We start from the raw sequence: 24,025 nt of genomic DNA on the forward strand, positions 1-24,025 counted from the left end.
GCCCGCCGGCGGCTTCCCCTGGCCCCCTGCGGGGTTCCCGCAAGCAGCGGCTGCCTCCTCCCGCCGCCCGCCTCCTCCCCGGCCGCCCCGCGCGGGAAGGCGGAGGGTCCGCCCGTCTCCTCCTGCGACAAGCGACGGAGGGTTAGAGTCACCTTGACCGCCATGCTGCGCCCGCCGAGAAGGAGGAGGAGCCGCCCGCCGCTACCCACCCGCCGCGCCGCCGCAGCAGCCGCCGCCTCGGCGCAGCGCCGTGGTAACGAGCGCCCTGCCCTGCCCCGCCCGGCGCGGCGCGCTCCCCTCAGCGGCCGCTGCATCTCCGGGGCTGAGGGGAGCGGAGCCGATTGGCACCGCCGCGGCCCCAGCCCGGGGCTGGACCCCCATCTCACGCCGCAGCCCCTGCGCCGTGACCCCGGCGGGCGACGAGCCAGCCGTGGCCCTACCCCTGCCCCAACGGCTCTCGGCGGGCGTCGGGGGCAGAAGGGATGTCGCTGCCCGCTCGCCCCCCGCCTTCGCCGCTACAGGGACCCGCCGCGGGGAGCCTTGGTTGCCCCCATCAGCGCGGTTCCCGCCAAAGGCACCAGGAGCGCGGCTGTGGGTCCTTGCCGGGGCGCTGCTGGTAGCTCCTCCATAGTACAAAACGGAACTTTTTAAAGAGCTGCTGAAACGCATTTCTGGCTTAACAGATGCAGCCGTTCCCCTGAGGGTCAGCAAAGCGGTACCTGTTGGTACCAAGCTCTGAAACTGTTCATAGGACAATATTCTGGCAGCATGGCTGCAAAGTGGTAGTAGCCCCATGTTTCTAACAAAGAAACAGAGGCACAAAGTAATCAATTTCGCTGGAATTCAGTAGCTTCTGACATACTGTTGTAATACTTCAGCAGTAGAGCACCCTGACTTCCTTTATACCTCAAAATGAAAAATACACAGGCCACAGCCTCAAGAAAGGAGAAATTCATACTTTGTTTTGACAATTCAATCATAGTAAATGCTTCTAAAACTTGACTTAAATAATAACACGTTTTATCTTGCTGGTCTACTTCAAGGGCCCAGCAAGATCTCTTACTGCATGTCACTGGAAAAATATAAAAAGAACAGCTTCTGTTATACCTCAGATAACACAGCGAGACATAAAACTACAACATAATAGTTGGGAGTTTATAATCATAGTCACAAAACAATTACTCACATCTCTAAGTTTAAAACAACTCATTTTATCTAGAAAGCAGAACTTCTTTTGGCTACAGGTCAACAAAAACTTCCTGAAGATAACTTGGAGTTCACATACTACGTATGCGCTTACGTGCCAGCTGACAGGAGAAATAATTTTGCTAGAAATCTGGCAGAAATCTCCACAGCCCTTCCAGCAGTGGCTGTAACAAGCAGTTCAGCGCATGGCTTTTTTACTAATGACAAAGGTTTTTTTTTTTTTTTTCCCTCATCTGAAATGTAACAGCGGCACCGATCCATGAGGTCTGTACTTGAAGAAGGAGCAGAAGTACGTGAGGTTGCTCTGCCTGCTGCACAGCGAGAAGGGAAAGTGTTCTGGTTTAGCCCTCTCCACAAAGGGTTTACATTTGGTTTACCCCCGGGGCTGGGACCGGGTTCAACTGCCCTCGTCCAAAGCGCTCAGTGGGCCGCGGGGAAGCCGGTGTTACGCGTCAAACAGAAGCAGCACTGAGAGACGCGCCGGCCCGGGCCAGGGCAGGTGCGAGGCCGGAGGCGGGAGCACGGCACATGCGCGCCGGCCAGGCCGGGTCAGGCCAGGCTCCTGCGGGCGGGGCTATGGAAACAAGCAGTCGCGCGGATGTGCCTCTCAAAGGCTCCTGCCGGGAGGGCGCGGCACTCGGGGCCCTATCGAGCATGCGCACGGGCTGCGCGCCTCGTACCGTGCAGCTATTGGCTCCCCGCTCCGTTTCGGCGGGCGGAAGCGGAAGCATACGTGTGTGCGCTTATTTCCGGTGAGTGGTCGTGCGGGTTGATTCGTTCTGCCCGAGTGGCTCGGCCGCCGTCGCTGCTGCAGCTGTTCCGAAATGGCGGGTAAGTCCTTGGGCCTGGTCTGCCCTGTGCTGCCCACCTGCGCTCCGAGGGCTGGTAGGGCCTGCCCTGCCGCTCTGACCGCGGAGGGGGGCCGGCCTCCTGGGGCGCTGTGGGGGTAGCGGTCTGGGCGCTGCCGGCGCCTCTCCGTGCCGGTCGACGCTGTTCCCCTCAGTCGGGCGCTAGCGGGGCATCCGTGGGAGCGCTGTGGCCGGGGCACGGAAGCGGAGCATGAGCTTGGGGTGGTCGTGGCGGGACCAGCGGGCGGGGGTGCCGGTGATGGTTGACCGCGGTGAGCTCGGACGACCGGGGAATAGTGTCTGGGTGGGAGTGGGGCTGTTCTTCTGCCTGCCTGTTGCTACGCATACGCTGTAGCCAGGCATCCTCGGGCTCGCGGTCTCCACGCTTGGTAATGGTAAGCCAGTGTCCACTAGTTTTCCGGGCAGGGAATCAAACACCAAACTTGTTTTTACTTAAAGTTTAGTGTCTGAAATCGGAATAAGAACTTTCTGATGAGGCATCTGAAATGAAAGGGAGGGGCTGGATGTGTCAAGCACTTGAAAAACACCATTATAAGTGACAGGTAACTTCTGTGCTGAATTATGCTTTGGAAAACAGACTAGGTGCAATTTGTTTGTTATTTCTTCCTGTATCCATTCTGGAAGAGAAGTGGTAACTAGATAATTGGTGGTGGTATACATGCCATTATAGTTCATGAACACCTGTTTATGAAAATTACCTAATGCAAACACTTGAAATGCCCTCAAACATGTTACTTAACACGTTCTTTAAAATAAACATCTGTTAGACTGAATTCTTAATTTTTACTTACAACTTTCAAATATTTCATATTATTAAGTTAGAACACTTAAAATATTTTTATTGTAATGCCATTCATTCTCAGAAACTAAAAAGAGAGATGCTTATGGTCTGTTTCTTGTTTTTAGTTCCAAAAAGTGTTTGAGATAAAGCTCTCTATTTCTTTCATGTGTTGCAACATATAGTAGCTCTTTTTTTTACCTACTTGTTCAGTATTTTGGTGGTTTTGCGTTCTGTATTGGTTCTAGTTTTGAGAACCTTTTTATAAATACGTCCCTTGAATAACAGTGACATGTAGATTGTACACTTCTTAACTCTTTTTTAAAAAATCCTTTTCTTCAGGACTTACTGCTATGGAGAAGAAGCTGGCTGAATACAAGTGTAATACAAATGAAGCAATTCAGCTGAAACTAGGTAATGTCACTTTTTAAATATTGTGCATTTAGTAGTGGGATATTTTTATATTTTTAAGAAGCTTCCTTATACTTAAATCCACAGGGGTTTTAATATATACTTAGTAATGTAAATATACAAACATAAGGGTGGGAATACAATCTAGTTTTGCTGAGACTACTACAATTAAAGTGCAGCTACAGAAATTCAGTCCTGTCTCTGTGTAATGTCATCAGCAATTTATTAGCATGTTACCAAACTGCAGTGAAGTTACATCTTGTCTTATTTCCTTGAAGTATTCATTATGTTCTTCTAGTTTCCCTTTCCTTCTCTAATCCTCATGCTATGATGCAGTCCTAAGTATGTGTATTCTTCATGGTCACTGTAGCATTCTAACTCATTTTTTTAGGGTTACAAGTATCTAATTATATATTGTATATATTTTTTGACACTTTTCTTTTCCTCTTTCTTTGCGGAGGGGAAAAATAAAAGGAGGAAAGAAGACTGAAAAGTGTTGTTGGATTGGATTTCTTGCTGCCCATCCCCCCCAACATCTGGATTACAGAAGACTTTTAAAATGAAAGTTGTTTGATCTGAATAGGAAAAAAAAGTCATTCTTCTGAGAACGGTTTATTGCTCTCTATAGCTCATTTGCTTACTAGGGCACACAGAGCACAGACAGAATTAGTGAACTCATGGTGGACTTGCTTGTATTTCAAACTTCCATGCAGCAGCAATAACTTGAAGACTAAGACATACTTGCCTAGTTTTTTATTTTTCTAGCCCTTCATAAATTTGTTCCCTTGAGCAGTACAAATACCATAACTTATTAAGAAAATAGAAGTAATGAACCCATTAAGTACTTTTCAGAACTACTACTAGCAATCTGTTCTACAGAGTTTAGTAGCATTTTTAATACACAGTCACCTTTGACTTCTGAGCCAAAATGTCATAATAACCGAAATACTTAAGTTTTTAAGCTGTTGTAATTGTGAAGTATTTATCTTCCTCTTGAACATTATTTCAAATACTGGTTTTATTACTAGATCTAACATTTTATTTTTCTCTTCTACCTTTCTAAAACCAAAAGAAAGAATGAGAGATAATCACATCTGAGTGAATTTTGTCTGGAAATCCGAGGAGCTACTATATCAGTTTTCAGGGAGATTGCTTTTAATTAAGGTATCCATTGCCCATCTCCACTAATATTTTCAGCTTCCTTTTTTCTTTCAGAGAGTGTGGATGTTCCACATACAATTATATTAAGAGAAAAGATGAGAAGCTACAAACTGGTACCATTAAAAATAAAAAAGCACGTATTTCCCTCATGCCTGTAAAAGCAGTTATACACTGTCCTCTTCAGGGTCCTAATTTCTTCCATGATGACAATTCAGAATTGCGCATCAGTTTTTTGTTTCCTTTTTGTTGATGTGTTTTTTAGCACTGCTACTTTGCCTCAAATCTGTTGCTTTCTAAATTAAATTTGAGAAGACAAGAGCAGCCATTCTCTTTTTGCTTTTGACAGGGCCAGACTTCTATCTTGTCACTAGTACATTCCTCGTGCATTTTTCGCTTTGAATAATTCCTTTCTAGTATTACCAGAAAAAAAAAAACCAAACATTTTTCTTAATCTCTACTTTTATTGGAGTAAAACTGCAATAAAGGTGTATGTCAATATTCAACATAGTTTTTCTTAAAAAAAAAAAAGCTTTAATAGCAATATTAACTTGTACAACATTGTGTGCTCATGCTAATGCAGTATTAACTTGTTCACTGTTAGAAATGTGTAACTCTGATCTTGAGCTACCTGTGCCTTATTAGTGTGGCTAAACAATCACTTTACTGCCTAAGTTAAGAGTTACATCCCTTCTAACTTCAGGTAATTTTTTTTAAACTGCAAATACACAGAGGATATTTGGGAATAAAGTATTTCAGTCTTCTACAATTTTTCCTAGAAAATCCTAATTTAGTCTCTAATTTCATCCACTAATCAGAAATTGTATATTTTATGATGGAAGAATTCCTGTCACAATTACTGTGGCACAACTACTGTAATTCCATAAGCATGAATAAAATGCTTCTTTGATAAGTTACTGAGTATGAGTAGATGCTATTATAGTGAATACTTTTACACTACCAGAAAATATGTTGTTTAGTACTAGGCTTTGAGGAAAAGTAGAGAGTCAGGAAAAAAAAAATCACTAATTATTTTGGTAATGGTACAAGTACTGGTATAGTATTGGTGTAGCTGTTTTATATGTATCCGTGCTGATTTTTTCAAACCTTTGACATGAACATAAATGCCCATAAACATTTTCCATTCATCACTCCGTGGAAACCCCCTACAGCAAAGTGTTCTGACCTGCATGTAGGAGTAGAATGGCAGAATGAGAAGGCAGCATTGATTACATGATCGATCTGGCTCACTGTGGGAATATCCAGCTGAGCAGTGTCCTCAGTGTTCAAAATGAAGTTAAAGGCAGTAACATTCAGGAGATATATATAATGAAATATATACATGTGTCCATCTTTGTCTATTTCTCAGGTTTTTTCTGCTTGATGATTTGATCTCAGATCAGATAACGTGCATCTAAATTGCACAAGATGTCTTTATTTCATTTGTATACCAGCCTAACCTAGACAGGTTCATAATTGAAGTTGTCTGACTCAGTAGTGGAAAAATGCATGAACATCTAGCATGGCATCTGTGGGTAAATAAACTGAAGATGATGACTTGGTCATGCTCTTCTTTCTTTTTTTTTTTTTTTTTTTTGGTTGTTTTTTTTTCTTCTCAGTTCGCTTTCCTGAGGATTTGGAGGATGACAACACAACGTTTAATCCAGAGTATAGTCATCAAGTGTTTGGAGATGAGTAAGTTAAAATATCCAGAGTCAAATTACTAAGTCAGGAAAGGAAAAGTTGCTTCCACATTGTTAATAAACAAGAAATGCTGCTATACCAAGCTGTTTTAAATGACATGGCAATACTTCAGTTTTGAGACTGTCTAGTTGAACAGTGGCCTTGATGCCTAGCTCATAGAGTTTGAGCCTGCAGTAATTTTATATGCTGTTTTAAAGGTAGGTTAGCAGAGAATGGATTATCTGATTTTGCAGTCAGAATTACTTGTTTAAGAGGGTATTGTGTTTATGGCATTTTTCTAAGGTCAAGAAAGAATTTGTTTATATTATTTTGTGGGTTTGGGGTATTTTTCCAGGTATACTGACTTATATTAATAGTGTAGGGAAGTTATCTACTGTGTCACTAGTGCTAATGTGTCATTTAATATTTTCGGTAGAGTAATGTTCAGCAATCTGTCTGTAGTTTAAAAAAAAAAAAAATCTGGCCATAGATAGTTAAAAAAAACAACAACAAACAACCAAAACAACCCAACAGAAAACAAAAACCAGCAACAACAACAACAAAAAAAACCCGCATCACGGGAAAATCTACATGCACATATCTGTGGACTTGAAATAGTTCAGTTTCTTAAGGTCCGATTCCTTTAAAAAGCATTTTAAGTACTGCAACTAGGATTAACTACCTATATTAATTGTAATGAAATTAGTTACACTATTACACATCTACTGCAGCTGTCGTTGACAATAATTTTACTTTTAGTAATGGCAAAACTCTCCAATCTGTCAAGATAACTAGCAAGCAAATTCTTGTTCTGACATTTAGACTTCACATTTATATAATTTAAAATTTGCTATTGTAAAAGAAAAATAAAAATCTCAGTAAAAAAAAACCTAACTATGCATTATAATAACAAAAAAAAAGAAACCTGTTTCTTTGTGAATGTCACCATTTTCTGCAGATCAGGTTTTTTGCCTGAAAATAAATATACTTCAAAACAATATAGTGTTTATATTTAGGCAACTCGTATTTTCAATGTAAAAAAAAGGCTTTTGTATTCCATGCCTTTTTTCTTTTTTTTTTTTTTTCTTCATTTATTTGGTTCTAGTTAGACTGGATAAGTATATAGAAACTGTTCACCAAAAACACACTTACTGCTGTGACTGGTTATCTATCTGTGTTTAATACAGTATAAATTGCAGTAGTGCATTCCAAGATATTATACTACACTGCAGAGTAAGTTTTAAGAAACATTACTGATCAATTAATGTAAATAAATGTTAATTATTTTAAGATATTAAGAAACATAAATGCAGTATTAGCTATTTCAGGTGTTCTTTCTTGAGCTGTCATAGTAAGTGCAAAGACCTTACTGAGTTCAGGAACGTGTTCTGTTTCTCCACTAGAGGAGTAAAATAACTAGTAGAAATAGTGTCAGGTGTTATCTGTCTAGATAGTGCACATCCCATTTGATTAACTTTTCCTATTTGGAAGCTTAGTATACCTCACTGGGAAAGATGGCATGAACTTCAGAGCTTATTAAATGAAAGCTTTGTGATGTGTATGTTTTGCCATGAAACTTTATGTAGAGTTCCTGATTGCTCTTCTCTCCTTCCTCAGTGAGGTCGCCTTTGGCTACAAGGGACTGAAGATCTTGTTGTACTATATCGCTGGTAACCTGTCAACGCTCTTCCGCATCGAATATACTTCTAAAGTTAATGAAAAGTTTGACTGTGTGGAGGTAAAGACAGAATGAGATCTGCTCTTAAAATATTATTAAGAAGGCTTAAGTGGGATATGGACAAGAATTCTAGGTTTAGTAATTGCCTATGCAAACATGGTTTATGTTAAAAGCAAGCAAACAAGCTTCCTTTGTTGCTAAGCTAAAAAAAAAGCTTTGAACTTCATCTATACGTTTTCCCATTGTTTCTGCTGTGACTGCAATACCATCAAAATTGTGTCAAACAATAGTAAAACATGAGGTGCTGGTACCAAGGCCAGTTCCACAAAAATCCCTGACAACTTGGCAAGTCTGTATTTTCATGTTAAATGTCTCCAGGAGGAGGACTAGCATTGGTGATTTTTCTATATTGAAGAGAGTTCAGTAAGAAGGAAAAAAGATTTCTGTAAACTCTACATGAGGAAGGATACTTGACTGTGGTTGTTTTTTTTTTTTTTTTTTTAATGGCAAGTGTGGAGAATAAGTAAAGCAAAAACAAGATTAGAAACTTCTAGTTAGGTATAATGTGTGCTTTACATCTTACTTACAATAATACAGTTACCTGTGGGATGTTTTGTTTGGTTTTGGGAAGTTTTGATTTTTTTTCTCTTTGTTTACAGGTTTTTCAAGTTTACAGAACACTTGTAGAAAAGTTTTTGTGTTGGTTTTGGGGTGGTTTTTTTGTTTTTGTTTGTTTGTGATTTTTTGTTTGTTTGTTTTGTCCTACCTATATGTTCCCAGGATATTTTTGAGAACTAAAGCTAATCAGTCTTTCAGCCTGCTGAAGAACAGTATATGGAACTTACGAATAGGAATAAAGTATCATCTTAACAATATTTTTAACTCTTAAATACTTGTATAAGTATCTGTGCAGTTATTCAGAAAAACTCAGTTTTTCAGAGTGATCTCTGATGCATCAAGAAAGCTTAATATCATCTAAGTTTTACTTAGTTATAAGGAAGAAAACAAAACATTGAGTTGATTTCTTTCCAAGAGAGCTATTGGTATGGTTATTGATGAATCTTTATAATGCTCTGTAGTATGAAATGGCTATACATTTGCACTGACTTCAAATTACTCTGTCTGAGAAAAGCTTTTTTTAAAAAAAAAAATGGCATCTTTATGATTTAAAGCTGTATTTTAAGTTCATAATTTCAAATTCATTAGAGTTTATTTAAATATTTTCAAGGAAAGACCTATTCTAAATGAAAAAGTATTGGAATTACTTTGTTAAGTGAATTTTAAAGATTTACCATTCCTTGTTCTGAAGTTATATTTGAGTATATTCAGTTCAGCAGGCTAAGTGCTTGGACATATATGAAATACTTTCGATGCTAGGGCAACATATCTTAGGAGTGAAAGGTCATGCTTTGCAATCTTTAGAAGGCTTTTAGAAACGAAGAACAACAGAAAACTTGTTGACAAAGTAGTAATCATATTAAAACAGTCCAACCTTTCACCAATATAATGTCAAAATCATGTCACAACAGGAATCTACACCATAGTACCTTTTTACTCAGTCTGTTTTCTGTACAGATAAAACCACTTTTCTGGAGGTATGAGTTTTAATGCTCTGCAAAGTTATTCACAGCTTAGGATTTTGTATCTAAATACCCACACAAGCCCACTCAACAGAAGGTGGTTTTATTCTGTGATACTAAGTTTGGTTCTATTATTGCTAAAGCAGCTGCTATAACCTCTATGAGGGACTGACAGAAATATTTGTCCCAATACCACTGTTCTTTTTTATTCAAGATCTTTTCAGACATGAGGTAAAAGATAAGATCCTCAAATGTCAAGAGCTAGAACTCCAGTCATATTTATGCGTCTTAATATCATCTCTCTAAAGATTCATCTAAACCATGTTATTGGGGAAGGCTCAGCAAAGTATTATCATGTTTTGAATGGAAAATGGCACTACTTTTAATGGAAATGGACAGAATTTGTCCCTTGGGTAGAGTTGATTCTTTCAAATATCTGGAGAGAGGCTGCTTTCTTCTAGTGTAATTATTAATAGTGTTGACTTCAGAATTGCTTGCTGCTTTGAGATCTGCAGCTGTTCAAGTATCTTTCTTTTCATCTACATTTTATGATAAGGTGGAGGAAAGTATTTCACTAACCTCTGGAACAGTCTTACTATAAATGTATTTATCTTGGTTTGCAGATGGTCTAATACATTTGCTTTACACAAAAGTTAATGAAAAAGTGTAATTTTAATACTGGACTTTTTTTTAATAATGCTACTGATCACTCCATTGTTCCCCACTGGAAGTAATACATATAGTTGTTGGACAAATTCAGCTTTCAAATATGTTTCTATAATTATTTTAAATTAAGCCACTTTGAAACAGTATCTACATGGTATACAAATGTCTTAACTGCCTGTTAGTACAAGAATAATCTCTATATTAAAATTACCCAGAGTCAAATGCAATGTACAGAGACACTGCCCACTGAAGTAGTCCTTACTGCTTACAGGCCTATACCAAATTCCCTATCATCACCTCACATGATTCTGATCATGAAGGTAATACATTACAGTCTTCTTCCATGAACCATAAGCTCAACAACTCTTGGCTGGCTTCATTCAGGGGTTTGAATGCTTCATTGCAAGTGGCTTTGCCTATGTTTAACACCACTGCAGTAGTCAACTGGGTTGTTTTTCTGAACAGAAACTTGTGTGTCATAGTGTACTTTCATGCCAATTGCAAGATATGAGTGCCTTGCTTTGGGGAAAAAAAATTAACCTTTCATCAATATTAAAGAAATACAAAAGGGAGAGGTAGTAAACAAATCTTGGTAACTCCTTGGATTATGAGCACCTCAGAGAGAAGTGTTTGGAAAGTACCTACTATGTGATAGGTGTTTCCATTAAAAAGTACAGGTATTAATGAAACTGATTATTTGCATACTGTTGATATTTCAAGATTCCAATATTTCAAGACTTACTAACTGAAAATTGTATTACTTAAACTTGTGCCACCACTCAAACTGAGGGTTCTGGGATTTCCCCTATAAGAAAGGGAGATCTTCTTAACCCAAAAAGTGGCTGAAGAATATAGTTTATTTTCTTAAATTATGTCGGGCCCCATTTCAAGAGGAGAGAACTTTAGGAGGCAGTAGGTGAAAGAACTAAGGATTATCTACTGTTTTTTCTGCTAAGCCTCTGTTCTCATTATGTAATTCTAATTTATGGAAAATAAGATTTTTCTGTGGTGGTGGCCAGTGATGGATGGGTTATCTTACATACTTTCAGCAGGTGAAAGTTTGTCTTCCTTCTCATCCCTAATGAAGAAACTTACAAATATGAGGGGAGCAAAAGTACTTAAACTGTATTAATATAATACTTCATACTGCATATTCACTCTTTCTAGATATCTTCCACGTAGTCTTGAGTTATTGAATTGATACTTGAGAGTCTAGATTATTTTTACATGCCTTTTTCAGATATATAAAATGAAAGTCACTGTAGATTCTTAGTTGTGGTTTCCTACAGCTTTGTCAACAGTGTAGACTTAAGATCTGTGTAAACAATACATTTGCACAGTTAAAAAAAAAAAGCATTTCTAAAATGCATTCCATACAAATATTTTTTTCTTTCTGTAATTCATTGATTCTTAAAAAAACAGCTGATTTTGTGTAATGCTGTTAAATCAGTAAGTGTTAAGAAAATATGCTTAACTAATATTGCTTGAAGAATAGCAAAGGTTCCAATAAATGCATCTCCTTTGTTTTGAGAATTAAATGGATGTAAAGATTGTACACATTTTAACTGGGTTCTTATACTAAGTATTGTAAAGCTATATTTTAACTGCTTAATAGCTCTCTCTACAAATATAAATATAAATGTTGGTAGTACCAAACCATTAAGAATAAAACTTGTTTATGCTGAACTACATCTATTTTTCTCTACACTAAAAATGTAACTGAATGATAAAGTGCTATTCATTTGCAGGTGCATTGCTTCTACTTGAGGGACTGTGGTTGAAAGGACAGGAATTAGTAGCATGTTGTATTAGCCTTTTGTAGTGTATTTTGTTCTAAGCATCTTAATTTCCCTGTTTTGAATGCTAAGTAGCAAGGGTCTTGGTTTTGAACTAATACCCATCATGCATGTAAACGGTGTGAAAGAGCTGCTTAGTAAGTTAACACAAAGTGTTCTTGTGTCAGTCCTTGTGGAAATAGATACAATGCAAACATTACAGCTGAACTCACGGCAAACTCCATTAAGTAAAAACCTGGATTCATTGTCCAGAGGAAAGTTTGAATTGAATGTAAGCTCATTTTGTTGAATGTAATGTCAGGCTTTTAGGAGTCGTATTGAGGAGTACGGTTTTGTTAAGTTAAGACCAATTCATTAAGTTTTATTGCCTGGTGAGAAGCAGTAATACGTTATTGTGAAACTTCATCAAATATTCATGGTTAAAAAGAAGTACTAAATGTATTCAATCAAGTGGTCTTTTTGGGGTCTGAAAAGGATTATGAAGTCTGCTCAGCTGATAGTCTCCAACTTTCACTTGAGTTACCTGAAAAGAGTAATTTTAATCTCTGAATTTAATTTTGATGTCAGAATATTTGTTCTTCCCATGTATCAGGGGATTACAGGTCACATTTGCTGACAGAATCCTTGCATGAAATTATTATTATTTTATATCAAACTGTCTTCAAAATGTTATTTGATTTGAATGCAGGATGTTGTCTTCTGAGTTTGTAGTGTGTTTTGCAGCTGATCCTGTAGGCAGGCTTTTCAAGCAGGGAGACCTAAGAATGCAAGTGTGTGCTAGCTGTCGCTTTCCTGTTTGGGAGCTACCATTTCTGGTCTTTGTCACTTTGCCTCCACTTAGTTCTAAACCACCTAATACTTATTGTAAGTTGCTTGTTTGGGAATCTGAGTTCTGCAGGATTTTGTAGCATAGTCTTGGGGAATTGCTAGCTGGAAAGTCTTAGCTTCTGAATATGCTGCACTTTCAGAATAGCTATCAACACCCTGTAACAATCTATAAACATAAAAATGTTCGTTAACTTATGCTGTAACTATGAGCTTTGAAATGCTTTCAGTGGCTGGATTGTGACCTTCCTGGATCTCATCAGTGCAGCTCTTTTACTTGCTGGAAGGTCACTACTGAACCGCAGGAACACTTGCTTTTACTCTTCTTTTTCTTTGTCTTTCTTTTTTTGGCTAAATTACCATTAGGCCATAGCACCTCTCTTATATTCATTTCTTATAGCACAATAGTGACATCAATGCTATTTTTTTTACTCTTCCACTGATGCTGCCCGCTTTTATAATCTCCAGGCAGATGATGTTGAAAGTAAAATTAGAGAAATCATTCCTCCTGGTTTTTGCACAAACGCAGATGACTTTGTGTCTCTGTTGGAGAAGGAGGTCAACTTCAAGCCCTTTGGAATGCTGCTACACACATATTCTGTCCATAATGAAGAAGCTGGTGAGGATATAACATATCAGATATACAAGGTATGAAAAATGAGTGAAACTTCTGCTTTTGAGCAACCAAACTAAACTTTATTTTGCAGTAATGCACTTTCAGTAATGTTTTAACTATAGTATATAAATACTGTCATTTTACCAGTTTATTAATGATTAGAACCATGCTTTTTTGGATTGGATAATTTAATTAGGTTTTGTGTATTTTTTCCCCTTACATCTATGATAGGTTTCACCTGACTTCTTCTGGCTTTTTCCCTAGGCTGACATGACATGTCCAGGCTTTCGAGAATATCATGAAAGGCTTCAGACATTCTTGATGTGGTTTATTGAAACTGCTAGCTTTATTGATGTAGATGATGAAAGATGGAACTACTTTCTAGTGTAAGTACAGTTCTAAAGCAACAGTGGACCTTATTACCTCCACAAAGCCTGCATTTTAATTGTGGCTGGCCAATTATTGGAGCCGTATAATGATATTTTTCCCAGGAAAGAAAAACCATTGTTTATGAGGCTTGAGTTTTCCTCCATTATGCTTTGGGGAAACCTTGAGAATAGAGCTGAATTAAATGCTGTTGTCCGTTAGAGCCCTGAATGTAGGCTTAAACAGTAAAATGAGCTTTGCCTGTGTTTTCTTTTACTTGCCACCTATTCATCTTTATAATAGGCAAGTGCACTGAAGTGCTGTAAAGAGGCCTGATTTATCCAAGTTGCTGCACACCAATTAAGTGAATTGTACATTCAGAACATAGCAGGTGTACCCATTGGGCCCTCACAGAGTAGCTTGCTGACACTGAAAATTCAGTTGGAGAATGGAAAAGAAAATGGACACTGCATGGGAGCGCGACTGTAATTGACCTGCTTGGCTTTCTGTTTTATCTGCAGATTTGAGAAGTATAATAAGGATGGAGCTACGCTCTTTGCAACCGTAGGCTACGTGACAGTCTATAATTACTATGTGTACCCAGACAAAACCCGGCCACGTGTAAGGTAATTGGCGGTGTAACTCGTGCCTTGCCTTTTATTTCAGAAGAGGGAACTGCTGAAGTTCCCAATACTTGTTTATAATGGTGTTGATTTGTTTAAAAAAATCCCCATTATTAGCCGGCTATGCACTGATTTATTTCATTGTTCCCTTCTTGAAGCGTAGGGAATCTCAAACAAGTTTTGAATATTTAGCAATTTTAAGACTCAGTTAAAAATCAAATTTTAATGTTAAGATTGCTACATGTACTTTAATCTAAAATTAAATACCATTTTTATTTTAAGCCTTTACATTATAATGCTTGCAAATGCATGCATTTGAACTGAAAATACATTCCTTTGTCTGTAGCCAGATGCTGATCTTGCCACCATTCCAAGGAGAAGGCCATGGTGCTCAGCTGCTTGAAACAGTTCATAGATACTATATGTCTTCTCCTACAGTACTTGATATAACAGGTTTGTTTTAATTTTTTGACTCAGTTCACTTGTTTAATAAGTAATTTATAGCATTCACAGGTTGTTAGCCTGCAAACTAACTTTCATGTTCATTTGTCAGAATTAAATGGCCTTTTGAAGATTTAGCTTCAGCTCAGTTCAGGATTAGTAGTACTCTGTTTTACAGAAGAACTGTATGTAATGTAGCTCCTTAAATCCTTTACTTAAAGAACAGCACACCAGGAAAATTCAATCCCTAACATGAATGGATTACCAGCTAATTAGCCATTTTATTGTGAGATACACAGCTGAATTTGCTAAGAGATCAAGCTTTGTCAAATTTCTTGTTCAACTTACTCCTGTTAGCCAGAACTCAAAATCTGGGAGCGGGGGATGGACACAAACTAAAATAGCATATTAATTTAGTATGCAAGCCAAAATTTTAGACAGTAAAAAATCTATAGAGAATTTGTGGTCCGGGCACATGTATTGCTGGCTGAAGGTACCCATGATATTAAGGTGTGCGTACAAATATCTAAAAATAAAAAATTGAGGCAATGTTAGAGGGGAAAAGTGACGCATGTGCGTAAAAAAATATACTTTAAAACTGGCTACAACATGACACCTGTTGTGCAGTTTCAAGTCCGATGTAGGAAGAAATGCAGTTCAACGTGTGACTTGACCATTCAATTCTAGGTGCTATCTCAGACCTCATCTTAGTTAGACATAATCCCCCAATCTAACTAAAATATAATAGAACACTTGCTTTCATAATGCATTGTTGCAGGATAATCCTAATATAAGTAATTCACCTCATAATTTTAATCCAGTTCATAGGAACCTAAGGAAGTATAACTTCATTTATGCCACAGGAAATCACATGCATCATACACTTTTTTCTTTTTCCATTTAATAGTACAAAGCTTTGTATGCCTTTTGTAGCTGAGGATAAACGAGGTCTTAACATGGTACTGCGTAAATCAGGTGACATGTTCATGGCTCAGTGCCTTAAATGCAGTGTTGTAGCAAACAGTAAAATAGGCTTTAATTTTTTTTATGGAATAAAGCAAGAGAAACTTGCAGTATTCTACGTGGCACGCAAGTTATAGAAATTAAGGCTTTTACAAAATGATTTATTGTCCTTTTTGAGAGGAAAGTCAGGCTGAACAATCTTGATATGGCCAGGATATCTAGCTACTTAGCATCTAAAATTGTGAAGTAAGGCCTTTAACCTTTCTGAAAAGAGAAAATTAAGATTGACTTAACTTCTTTGAAAGACCTAATGCTTTTTTAAAGAACCCAAAATATTACTTTGGAGTTTCACATTTACAACAAATATTTTGTTCTGCTTATAACCTGTTGTCGTAACTGACACAAGCAAAATGTATGCTGATAGTGCTTACTGTACAGGAACTGCCTTATCTTTCTTTTAAATAATCTGAGCAAAAAGGAATGGGATCAGTTAATTTTAGTACAGCTTCTTCAGTCTCTTTTGCAGAATAAGTGCTATAAGACTTGCCATACAAGATTAGGCCACTCGTGCACAAAGCATTGTTGTAAGTGTCCTCCAACTCAAAAAATAAATTGCCAGCTATGCAGTGCTGCATATACACAGCAAAAACTTATATCCCAGTCCTCGTTGGTAACTTAGTAGCTTTTGGTCGTCCTTAAACTGCACATTTCAGCTGTTTATAGTGGTCCTCAAAACTAAAGAAAAACATAGCTGGGATATAAGCTATTTAGCAATACATTTTACAGTGGTAGTCCATGGAAAAATGAGTGTTGGCAGAGGGGAGCATGGCCCTGCTACTTATTTGTAGTAAGCCTGTCTAAACAATTAAATAAGGAAGAAAGAAATACGTTCACAACACTATAAGCATTTTCCTTCTGCGTATTTTGTAAGTGGAAACAAAGTTGCATACAGGACTGTGTTCATGTTCACCGAATCTAGTTCTCAAATTTGGTGTTTTTCTAAAACAATATTTTTATAGTTATGCTGCCATTTTAAGCAAAATTTCAGTAATTTGAAACTGTGATCAGCTTTTGCTTAAGTCCTTCCAGCCTTTTAATTTGGATAAGCTTGTCCTTTGAGTCCTTGTCCCTTTCCCTGTCTTCCTTGTTAACAAAGACTATAACTCATGGTCAGTATGTGTCTTTGACTTGTTTAGTTGTATGCGGTAGCATAGTTTCACCAGTCTTTTTCTATGTAATTAGTTTGTGTTCTAGTAGTTCTACCACTCTGTCAAATATAAAATAGATGAAACATACAAGAAAGAGTTTGTACACAGAGTAATTTTCTTTTCCCAAGGAGTTAAATTGGATTAAACATGTATATTGTCAGTCTTAGAAATGCATAATAATACTGTACAGTACAGCATACACAAAGTATTAGAAGTTTTTCTTTCTGCGGTCTCTTTAATGTCTACTGTCAAACATCTAAACTTTGATAGCAGTACTTATTGTTAAGCACGGTTGTTAAATACTGATGAATTCTTTATCTGCTTTTGTTTTCCAAGAGATACCAGAGATTAAGAAACAAATAAAGCTGATATCAACTACATGCTTTTTTATTCTTTTTAGCTGAAGATCCATCTGAAAACTATGTGAAGCTAAGAGACTTTGTTCTTGTAAAGCTCTGTCAAGATTTGCTTTGCTTTTCCCCAGGAAAGCTAATGCGAGGTTTCAGTGAAGAGATGGTGACGGAAGCTCAACAAAAATTGAAAATAAATAAGGTATTAAATCAGAACAAGTGTAGATGTACATATATCTTATCAAACTAGTAGAATAACAATTTAAGCATAGAGGTGGAGACTTCGAATTTACACTGTGGCTTATTTCAGCAGATTTTTAGGATGTATCTGAAAGGGAAATACCTAGCTCATGGGTTTAGATAAATGCTTTTTTACCTACTAATTCTGCTGATGCAATGGAATTTGGCATGGTTTTCATTTCTTTCAAGTATATTTATACAAATAACAAGTGTTGTTTTGGGAATGCAGAACACTAAAGTAGCAAACAACTGCTACTAAGGCAGCTCTAAACACTTGGAGAACTAAACAGTTAAATTGAACAATTAAATGTGCTGGTAATATCCACAGTGAATGATTAAACTCATTAGAGAGTATGGTAGCGAAAAGGTAGAGTTGCTTAATTTAAAAAATGTGTTTGCATGTGTTTTAATGAAAACTGAGGCTTGAGGGATGAGAATTGTGAAGATGTATTCAAATGTTCTCACAAAAATGGTGCAGCTTGTATAAGGAAGCTGCATCTGCAGCCTTCTATGTCTGGTATCTTAAATTTGAAAGGATAAATAAGTTTGGTTTTTTAACAGTTTCTGAACATGTGCTAGTGTAGCAAACAAACCATTCTATTTTTGTTCCATTGCTCAGCAAAAGAATCCTTGGTCTTGAGCAGTTAATAGTAATATAGTAGCAACATGATTTTTTTTCTGCCTAGATGTGATACTAGCTGATCCTGGATCCAAAAGCACTTCAGTTTTTCCATTTAGTAATCCTTTACTTTTTTTTCCCTAGTAAACTGAAAACTTTAAATATTATTCTCCTATTTAGAACTTCCAGGGGGCCTTGTGAAGGACAGTAGGTATATGGAGGTTTTTTAAATTAGCAAAGTAGAAACTGTTTAGTAAAATATTGCTTAATGCCGCTCTGAGTCCAGTTCTTCAGTTCTTTGAAGTATTTTTGGACTCTGGCATCTGGACTTTCTGCTGTTCATTTACAGCAGATCCTTGAAGTACCTCTACAGCTGGTACATGCTTTGAAAGATCAGACACTGGCTGCATGGAAGAAAATGATTTTGAAGGAAAAACAAGAATATTTATTCATTTAACCTACTAGATAGAAGGATAGGTTTGATGGAGGCTTCGTCCACATCTCTGACTGTCTTCTGATAAGCTGAGGAACTAGTCTAATATTTCAGTATTTCTCCACTTTGAGTTCTATTGAGTGACCTCTTTATTCAGACATGGTTTTTATTCTCCTTTCTGTTCATTAGCAACACACAAGACGAGTTTATGAAATTCTTCGATTGCGTGCAACAGATATGGGTGATGCAGAACAGTCCAGAAGCTATCGGTTGGATGTTAAAAGAAGACTGATTGGCCCCTATAAGGTGTATATGACTTAAGTATCACTTAATACTTATTTCAAGGCTAATTATACTTGATTTTACTTTCATTTCCATAAATGTAGTTGATACCAATTATGTTGCCAATCAACTACTATTAGTTATGCAGTGTTCAACTGATATGTATACAGATGCAGAGAACATTGATATATAGCAGTGCTGAAGATCCTGTGTTTAGCTCCTGACTGCTTCCTGCGCAATTCCAGCAGGAAGTTACTACTAAGCTTGTATTATCTACCTACAAGTGACATTATGCCCAGGTAGGCTTAAGAGGGGGAAAAATGTCGATTCCTTGAAAAGGTTAAAAGTATCTTAGGTAAGCCAGAGGTTAAAAATATCTTACATAAGCCAGAAATTTGAAGAGAGGTAAATAGTGTAATAAGTTTACACTGCAGACTAGGCATAGTTTAGATTCCTGTGCTACATGTTAGCTAGATCTTTACAAAACAGCTTGCTGGAAGTAATTTAGCTATGTCAATGTAGAACTCCATGCAGATGGAATATGAAATAACTTCAGCAGTAAAGTTTAAGCAAGTACTAACCTTAGTGCAAAGTAATTTTCTTGGCTCCTATTAAGTATGCTTCTTAGGGTTGTCAATGTAGTTGGTCGGTGTTGCATAAACTGATCTTTTGAGATGAAGATTAAAAAAAAAAATCCTGGTTACTGATGGCATCAGTCTTTGTATTAAGAGTTAAAAGAAGACAAATAAATCTAGGTTTATTGCTGTAACTAGAATGTTAAGTACTTTCTTAAATTAAGTATTTGCTAAGCAAACCAAAACCCTGTTGGAAGAGTTTCAGGAAGTATGAGAAGTAGCTTGATTAGCTTGCGAGCCTTTCTAAAGGAGTACTTATCCTGTTATACCAAAATAGCAAAACTTTGACTGTACTCATTGTTGGACTTAGGGAGGCTATTAGCAGAAATGAGAACCCAGCACTCTATTAAATACTTGCCTGATCTGGGATAATACCGTGTCATGCTGAGTGGCAGGACCTTAATCAAAACACTTTCTGTTCTCTTTCATGAGTGTCTTGTCTCATGTGCTAAATTTCACTCTGTGTCCACTACAAATAAGGCCATGATTTTTCAGCCAACAGGACTGTTAGATGGTTTCAATTCACTCATTCAGCACTGAAATTCTCTGCAAAATTCCATAAGCAGCTTCAATCCTAGTGCTTCTAGCAATTATTTCCACTTCAGTCTTTGCATGCAATAAATGCATTAATAAGAAATGGATTTTGTATTGCTAGATAGGCAATATTGCTACTTCAGAATACTGCATTTTTAATTTTTCAGTTACTTCAATGAGGATTCAAAATAATTCTTAAAGCACCTAACACCCTTTCCTAGATTAAGTGTCATGTTCTGAAGTACAGCCATCTAGTTTATGGTAGTTCTACCTAGTAAACAGCTTACTCATGCATTTGTGTTGAACAATGTTTAAAAAAAATTTTAGTCATTATACTGTTTTCAGAAACTTTTCAGAACTGCTATTAAACTAACTTTATATATATATATATAGTAATTTGGAGGGGTGGGAAAGCAAACTTTAATAAAGAATCAGAAATATTGCTGCATACTCTGCTGCTATCTTTTTTTATATAAAGCACTTTAGCTTCATTTGAGCAGCGCTCTACAGATGTAGAATAATTCTAAATTGCCACTACCTTAATTTAGTAAAAATTATGTTGCATCTTACAGCTATTTCCTGACTAATAGTAGCAGAAATAAAACTGTATGTAGAAACCCCAGATGAAAAAACCTGTAATACATCTATTCCCCTTGAAGTCTTCATGTTAACAAGGAGACTTTTGCTAAAAATACTGAGACTTTTATGTATACAGCACCACTAGATTGGAATGACTGATGCAGCTGACTATGTCACTCTCCGTATGAGTACCACTGATACAGGAAATAAAAGATTTTGTATCTTATTGAACAGGGCATCACTCTAAGGTAGTTCAGAGGGTGAGCAGCTTGTGAAATTTCAGTTTCACTGTGGCTTCTACATTTCTGAAGAACTCTTGCTTTTTATGCTTATTAGTGGGCTGTTTTGCTAGACATACCTCCTTGATGATGTCTTTGTTCTTCATGTCATCCCTTTTGGAAGTAAACACCGCGGCTGTACTTTATTAATCATATATTCTTTGGGTTTGCTACTTGAACAAAATATACTTTCCTGCCCAGCCCAATAACTTGCTCCCAAAGAATCATCTTGAAACTGCCCAGGTAAAATGTCACTGATTGCAGGTTTCAGAATCTTGTATACCTGGATATGCTGGTAGTATATTTGGAGGGAAATGGATATTGAAACAACTGGTTATCTGAAATATGCAGGGACTTTTCTTTTTACCTGGAATCTGGAACTAAGAGATCACCTGAAGCTTCAGTGTCAGACATAATGCACATTTAAAAGCTGACACCTTTTTACAGAGCTAATATTTGTAGTCTTAACAGATATTCCTGTTAATTAAGCAGACTTTGAATTCATTCTACAATGAGGAAGTTTTTGTCTCTCTACTGACAGAAGTTTGCTCAGAAGATACTTATCTCTATTTTTTAGTAAACTCATCACACGTTCTGAGTATCTTACTCATTTTGACTAGATAGAGCTACCATGAATCTAGAGTTTGAACAGCTATGCTGCTTTTGACATCCTTCCTACAAGGAAATGTTACTTGATTATTTGCCAGAAATGTGCCTGGAGGCCTCATCAGGACTCATATACAGAACCTCGTTTTATGAGCTGAAGTTTGCCTGTTTATGGGATCTGTGGGAGATTATCAAAGTTTTGCTGATCTTACTCATTTACAATTCACTGTGATCTCCACTCCGTCCTCCTGACCCTCAGTATCAATCATAGAAAGAAAACAAATTTTCCCTTGAGAGAGAAGTGCAAAATTTAATAGAGTACAAAAGGGCTTTGATTTTTGAGACTAATGGTAGAAGTAGAATTGTTTGGGAAAACTTTGTTTTAAGAAACTCTGTGATTCCATAGGCATTGCAAAGACTTATCAATGAGATGCTAGGCTTACATCATGTATATATTTCCTTTTTTTTTTTTTTAATGAAATGTTGAATGGCATTCTGCTTCTACAAAGTGAAGGAAAACTGAAGAATGGAAAGTAACTAGGAAACTGAGTAGTTCAGAAATAGATACTGGCTATATAAAAATATATTTAGGGAAAGGAAAATCACCTAAAAATACTTTTGTATTTAAGAAACAGATAAAAACATCACCTATGTGATACAGCAAGGGGATTGCCTCATCTTGCTGTGCAAATATGTTTATGGTTTTAAATAATCTTACTGCATTTCAATGCTGTTACTGCTAATCTCTGGTAACTTTTGAATTTTTAACAATTTGTGAAATGTTTTCTGTGCCCAGGAGGCTTAAAATTACTTTTTGATAGTCAATCATTGGGAAATCAGTTGGCTGAACAGCCACATAATGGGACACCAGTGTGATTATTGTCAACATAGAACTAAATATCCTGGTCAGTTTTCTACAGTCTAGTTTTTCATGCCATACTTCATCAGTCACAGAAGTACCATAGGACCAAATCTGTTTGGTTAAGGAAAAACTTTGAACCAGTGAAGTAAAAAACAGTTTCATTGGTTATAGAGAAACTGTGAGGCTTTAACAGAAAAGGTGTCCTAATTAAACAGTTACTGTTTTTCTTAGGATTAGGGACATCTTAAAGAACTAGCCACTGAAATTGAATAAATTTAATGAAATACCATGTTCTTGATGATTATCGGTTGTGTTCAAACTACTGTTTGTTTGATTGATTAGAAAAAGCAGAGAGAACTTGCCAAGATGAGAAGATGTCTAAGACCAGAGGAGCTGACGAATCAGTTGAATCTAATAGAACTAAACATGCAACACGAACAGTTAGAAGAGAGCTTCCAACAGCTTGTTTCAGATTATCGAAGAGTCCTAGAACGACTTGCACAAGCATGAGGATCCTGCCTGTACAGGAAACTTGCAAATTTCTATACAGTGTTGTAAAGCACATCTTCAATTGCCACTTAACTGCAAAAAATATCATGTGACGTTTTAATCACATTAAAGGTGACTTGTGTTTCTGTGCATTTTGAATATTTTCTATTTTTGTGTTGTAGATTTTAAAACATTGTACTTTAGGTTTGGGGGCACTTATTGCCGAAACAAACAATGTAGTTTCTCAGATATTGTATGAATTTTCTTTTACACTTCTGTTTTGTCTCAAGACTTAATAAATATCTGAATAGCAAGTTCATACATAAATCTAAGCAATATAAATATTGCATCTCAAATTTCTCCTAACTTGGTCCTCCTCAGGCTGTTCTACTCAGATCTGTTGTACTGTGGTAGGGCCTGTGCACTCTTCAGTTCAATGTCATATGAGCAGGTTACAAGATTGGTTCTGTGGTCTGGCTGGCATGCTTCCTGAGTACAGGCTCTTTATGCTTTCTCAGAAGTGGATCCTGGTCCTGTAAGCTATCAAGACTCATTCTACTTAAGCTTCTAAAGGGGTTTGAGCATATTCTTTTTTCAAACCTCCAAGTTTGCAGGTTCACGATTTCAGGAAGATACCTCACAGTTGGAGAAACAGCCAAGACACTGTAAGGACTCCAAAAGCACTTCTACTTTAGGTAATTTAAGAAACATATAAATCTGTAGGAAGCAAGTGCCTTTATATAGTTCCTTGACTATTCTGTTAACTGTTACTTCTCAGACTTGAGGTTAGTTCTTAAATATCCTATCTCCTCCCTGAAAGGAATAAATTACAGTATCTTTTCTTGTAGTTCAGACTTTAGAACTGATTTGTTTTGGTCTCTAATCAGAAGGATTTAATCTGAAGAAGGGTCATTGAAAATTATTAAATATGTATCACAGTCCTAACAGGATTCAGGTCCAGCTTTCAAAACTGGAGTTTGTAGATTGACAGTTCTCTACCATCTGATATGATGCAGAGAAGTGTAATGTTTTCCAAATGTTTAAAACATCTTGTGCTTTTTTTTCCTATTAAATTCTCTTCAGATTTAGTTCTTCTGGCTAGGATATTTTGTCTGTACAATGTGACATTCACCTACTGTAGTATCCAAATCTGTGATACTCAATAACAATTTTTAAGGCTCTTCTGATTGTAGTAGTAAGCCTGAAGGTAAGTTGTGGGATTTGGGGGGTTGAGGTGGGGTGGGTGGGTTG

General features: G+C 37.2%; 2 protein-coding genes across 3 annotated transcripts in view; one reads left to right on the forward strand and one right to left on the reverse strand.

The window, feature by feature from the left end:
• Positions 1-208, reverse strand: part of SLC25A12 (solute carrier family 25 member 12) — a 49,629-nt gene extending 49,421 nt beyond the window's left edge. Inside the window, exon 1 of the mRNA XM_086750390.1 lies at positions 153-208. Within this exon, the coding sequence (XP_086606516.1) occupies positions 153-164 (12 nt within the window). The 5' untranslated portion in view covers positions 165-208. The remainder of the gene's footprint in view (positions 1-152) is intronic.
• Positions 138-23,862, forward strand: HAT1 (histone acetyltransferase 1). 2 transcript variants are annotated; one of them, XM_086750391.1, is made up of 11 exons: positions 138-253; positions 3,196-3,267; positions 6,042-6,117; positions 7,723-7,843; positions 13,119-13,298; positions 13,531-13,652; positions 14,154-14,258; positions 14,602-14,708; positions 17,268-17,419; positions 18,699-18,815; positions 22,628-23,862. In XM_086750391.1, the coding sequence occupies exons 1-11, from the start codon at positions 163-165 to the stop codon at positions 22,793-22,795; spliced, it is 1,311 nt and encodes a 436-aa protein (XP_086606517.1). In that variant the 5' UTR covers positions 138-162; the 3' UTR covers positions 22,796-23,862. The 2 variants fall into 2 exon arrangements, with proteins under 2 accessions (XP_086606517.1, XP_086606518.1); XM_086750392.1 differs by lacking the exon at positions 138-253 and adding an exon at positions 1,818-2,037.
• Positions 23,863-24,025: the final 163 nt, after the last annotated feature.

The sequence above is a fragment of the Chlamydotis macqueenii genome, chromosome 6, assembly GCF_036417535.1.
Source record: "Chlamydotis macqueenii isolate bChlMac1 chromosome 6, bChlMac1.mat, whole genome shotgun sequence".
Lineage (NCBI taxonomy): Eukaryota > Metazoa > Chordata > Aves > Otidiformes > Otididae > Chlamydotis > Chlamydotis macqueenii.

Excerpts from the sequence above, each read along its gene's own strand:
- HAT1 (XM_086750391.1), top strand. The coding sequence starts at position 163 with ATGCTGCGCCCGCCGAGAAGGAGGAGGAGCCGCCCGCCGCTACCCACC. Across the intron at positions 254-3,195 it reads CGCCTCGGCGCAGCGCCGTG|GACTTACTGCTATGGAGAAG; the intron begins GTAACGAGCGCC and ends CCTTTTCTTCAG. Across the intron at positions 13,653-14,153 it reads AGATGGAACTACTTTCTAGT|ATTTGAGAAGTATAATAAGG; the intron begins GTAAGTACAGTT and ends TTTTATCTGCAG.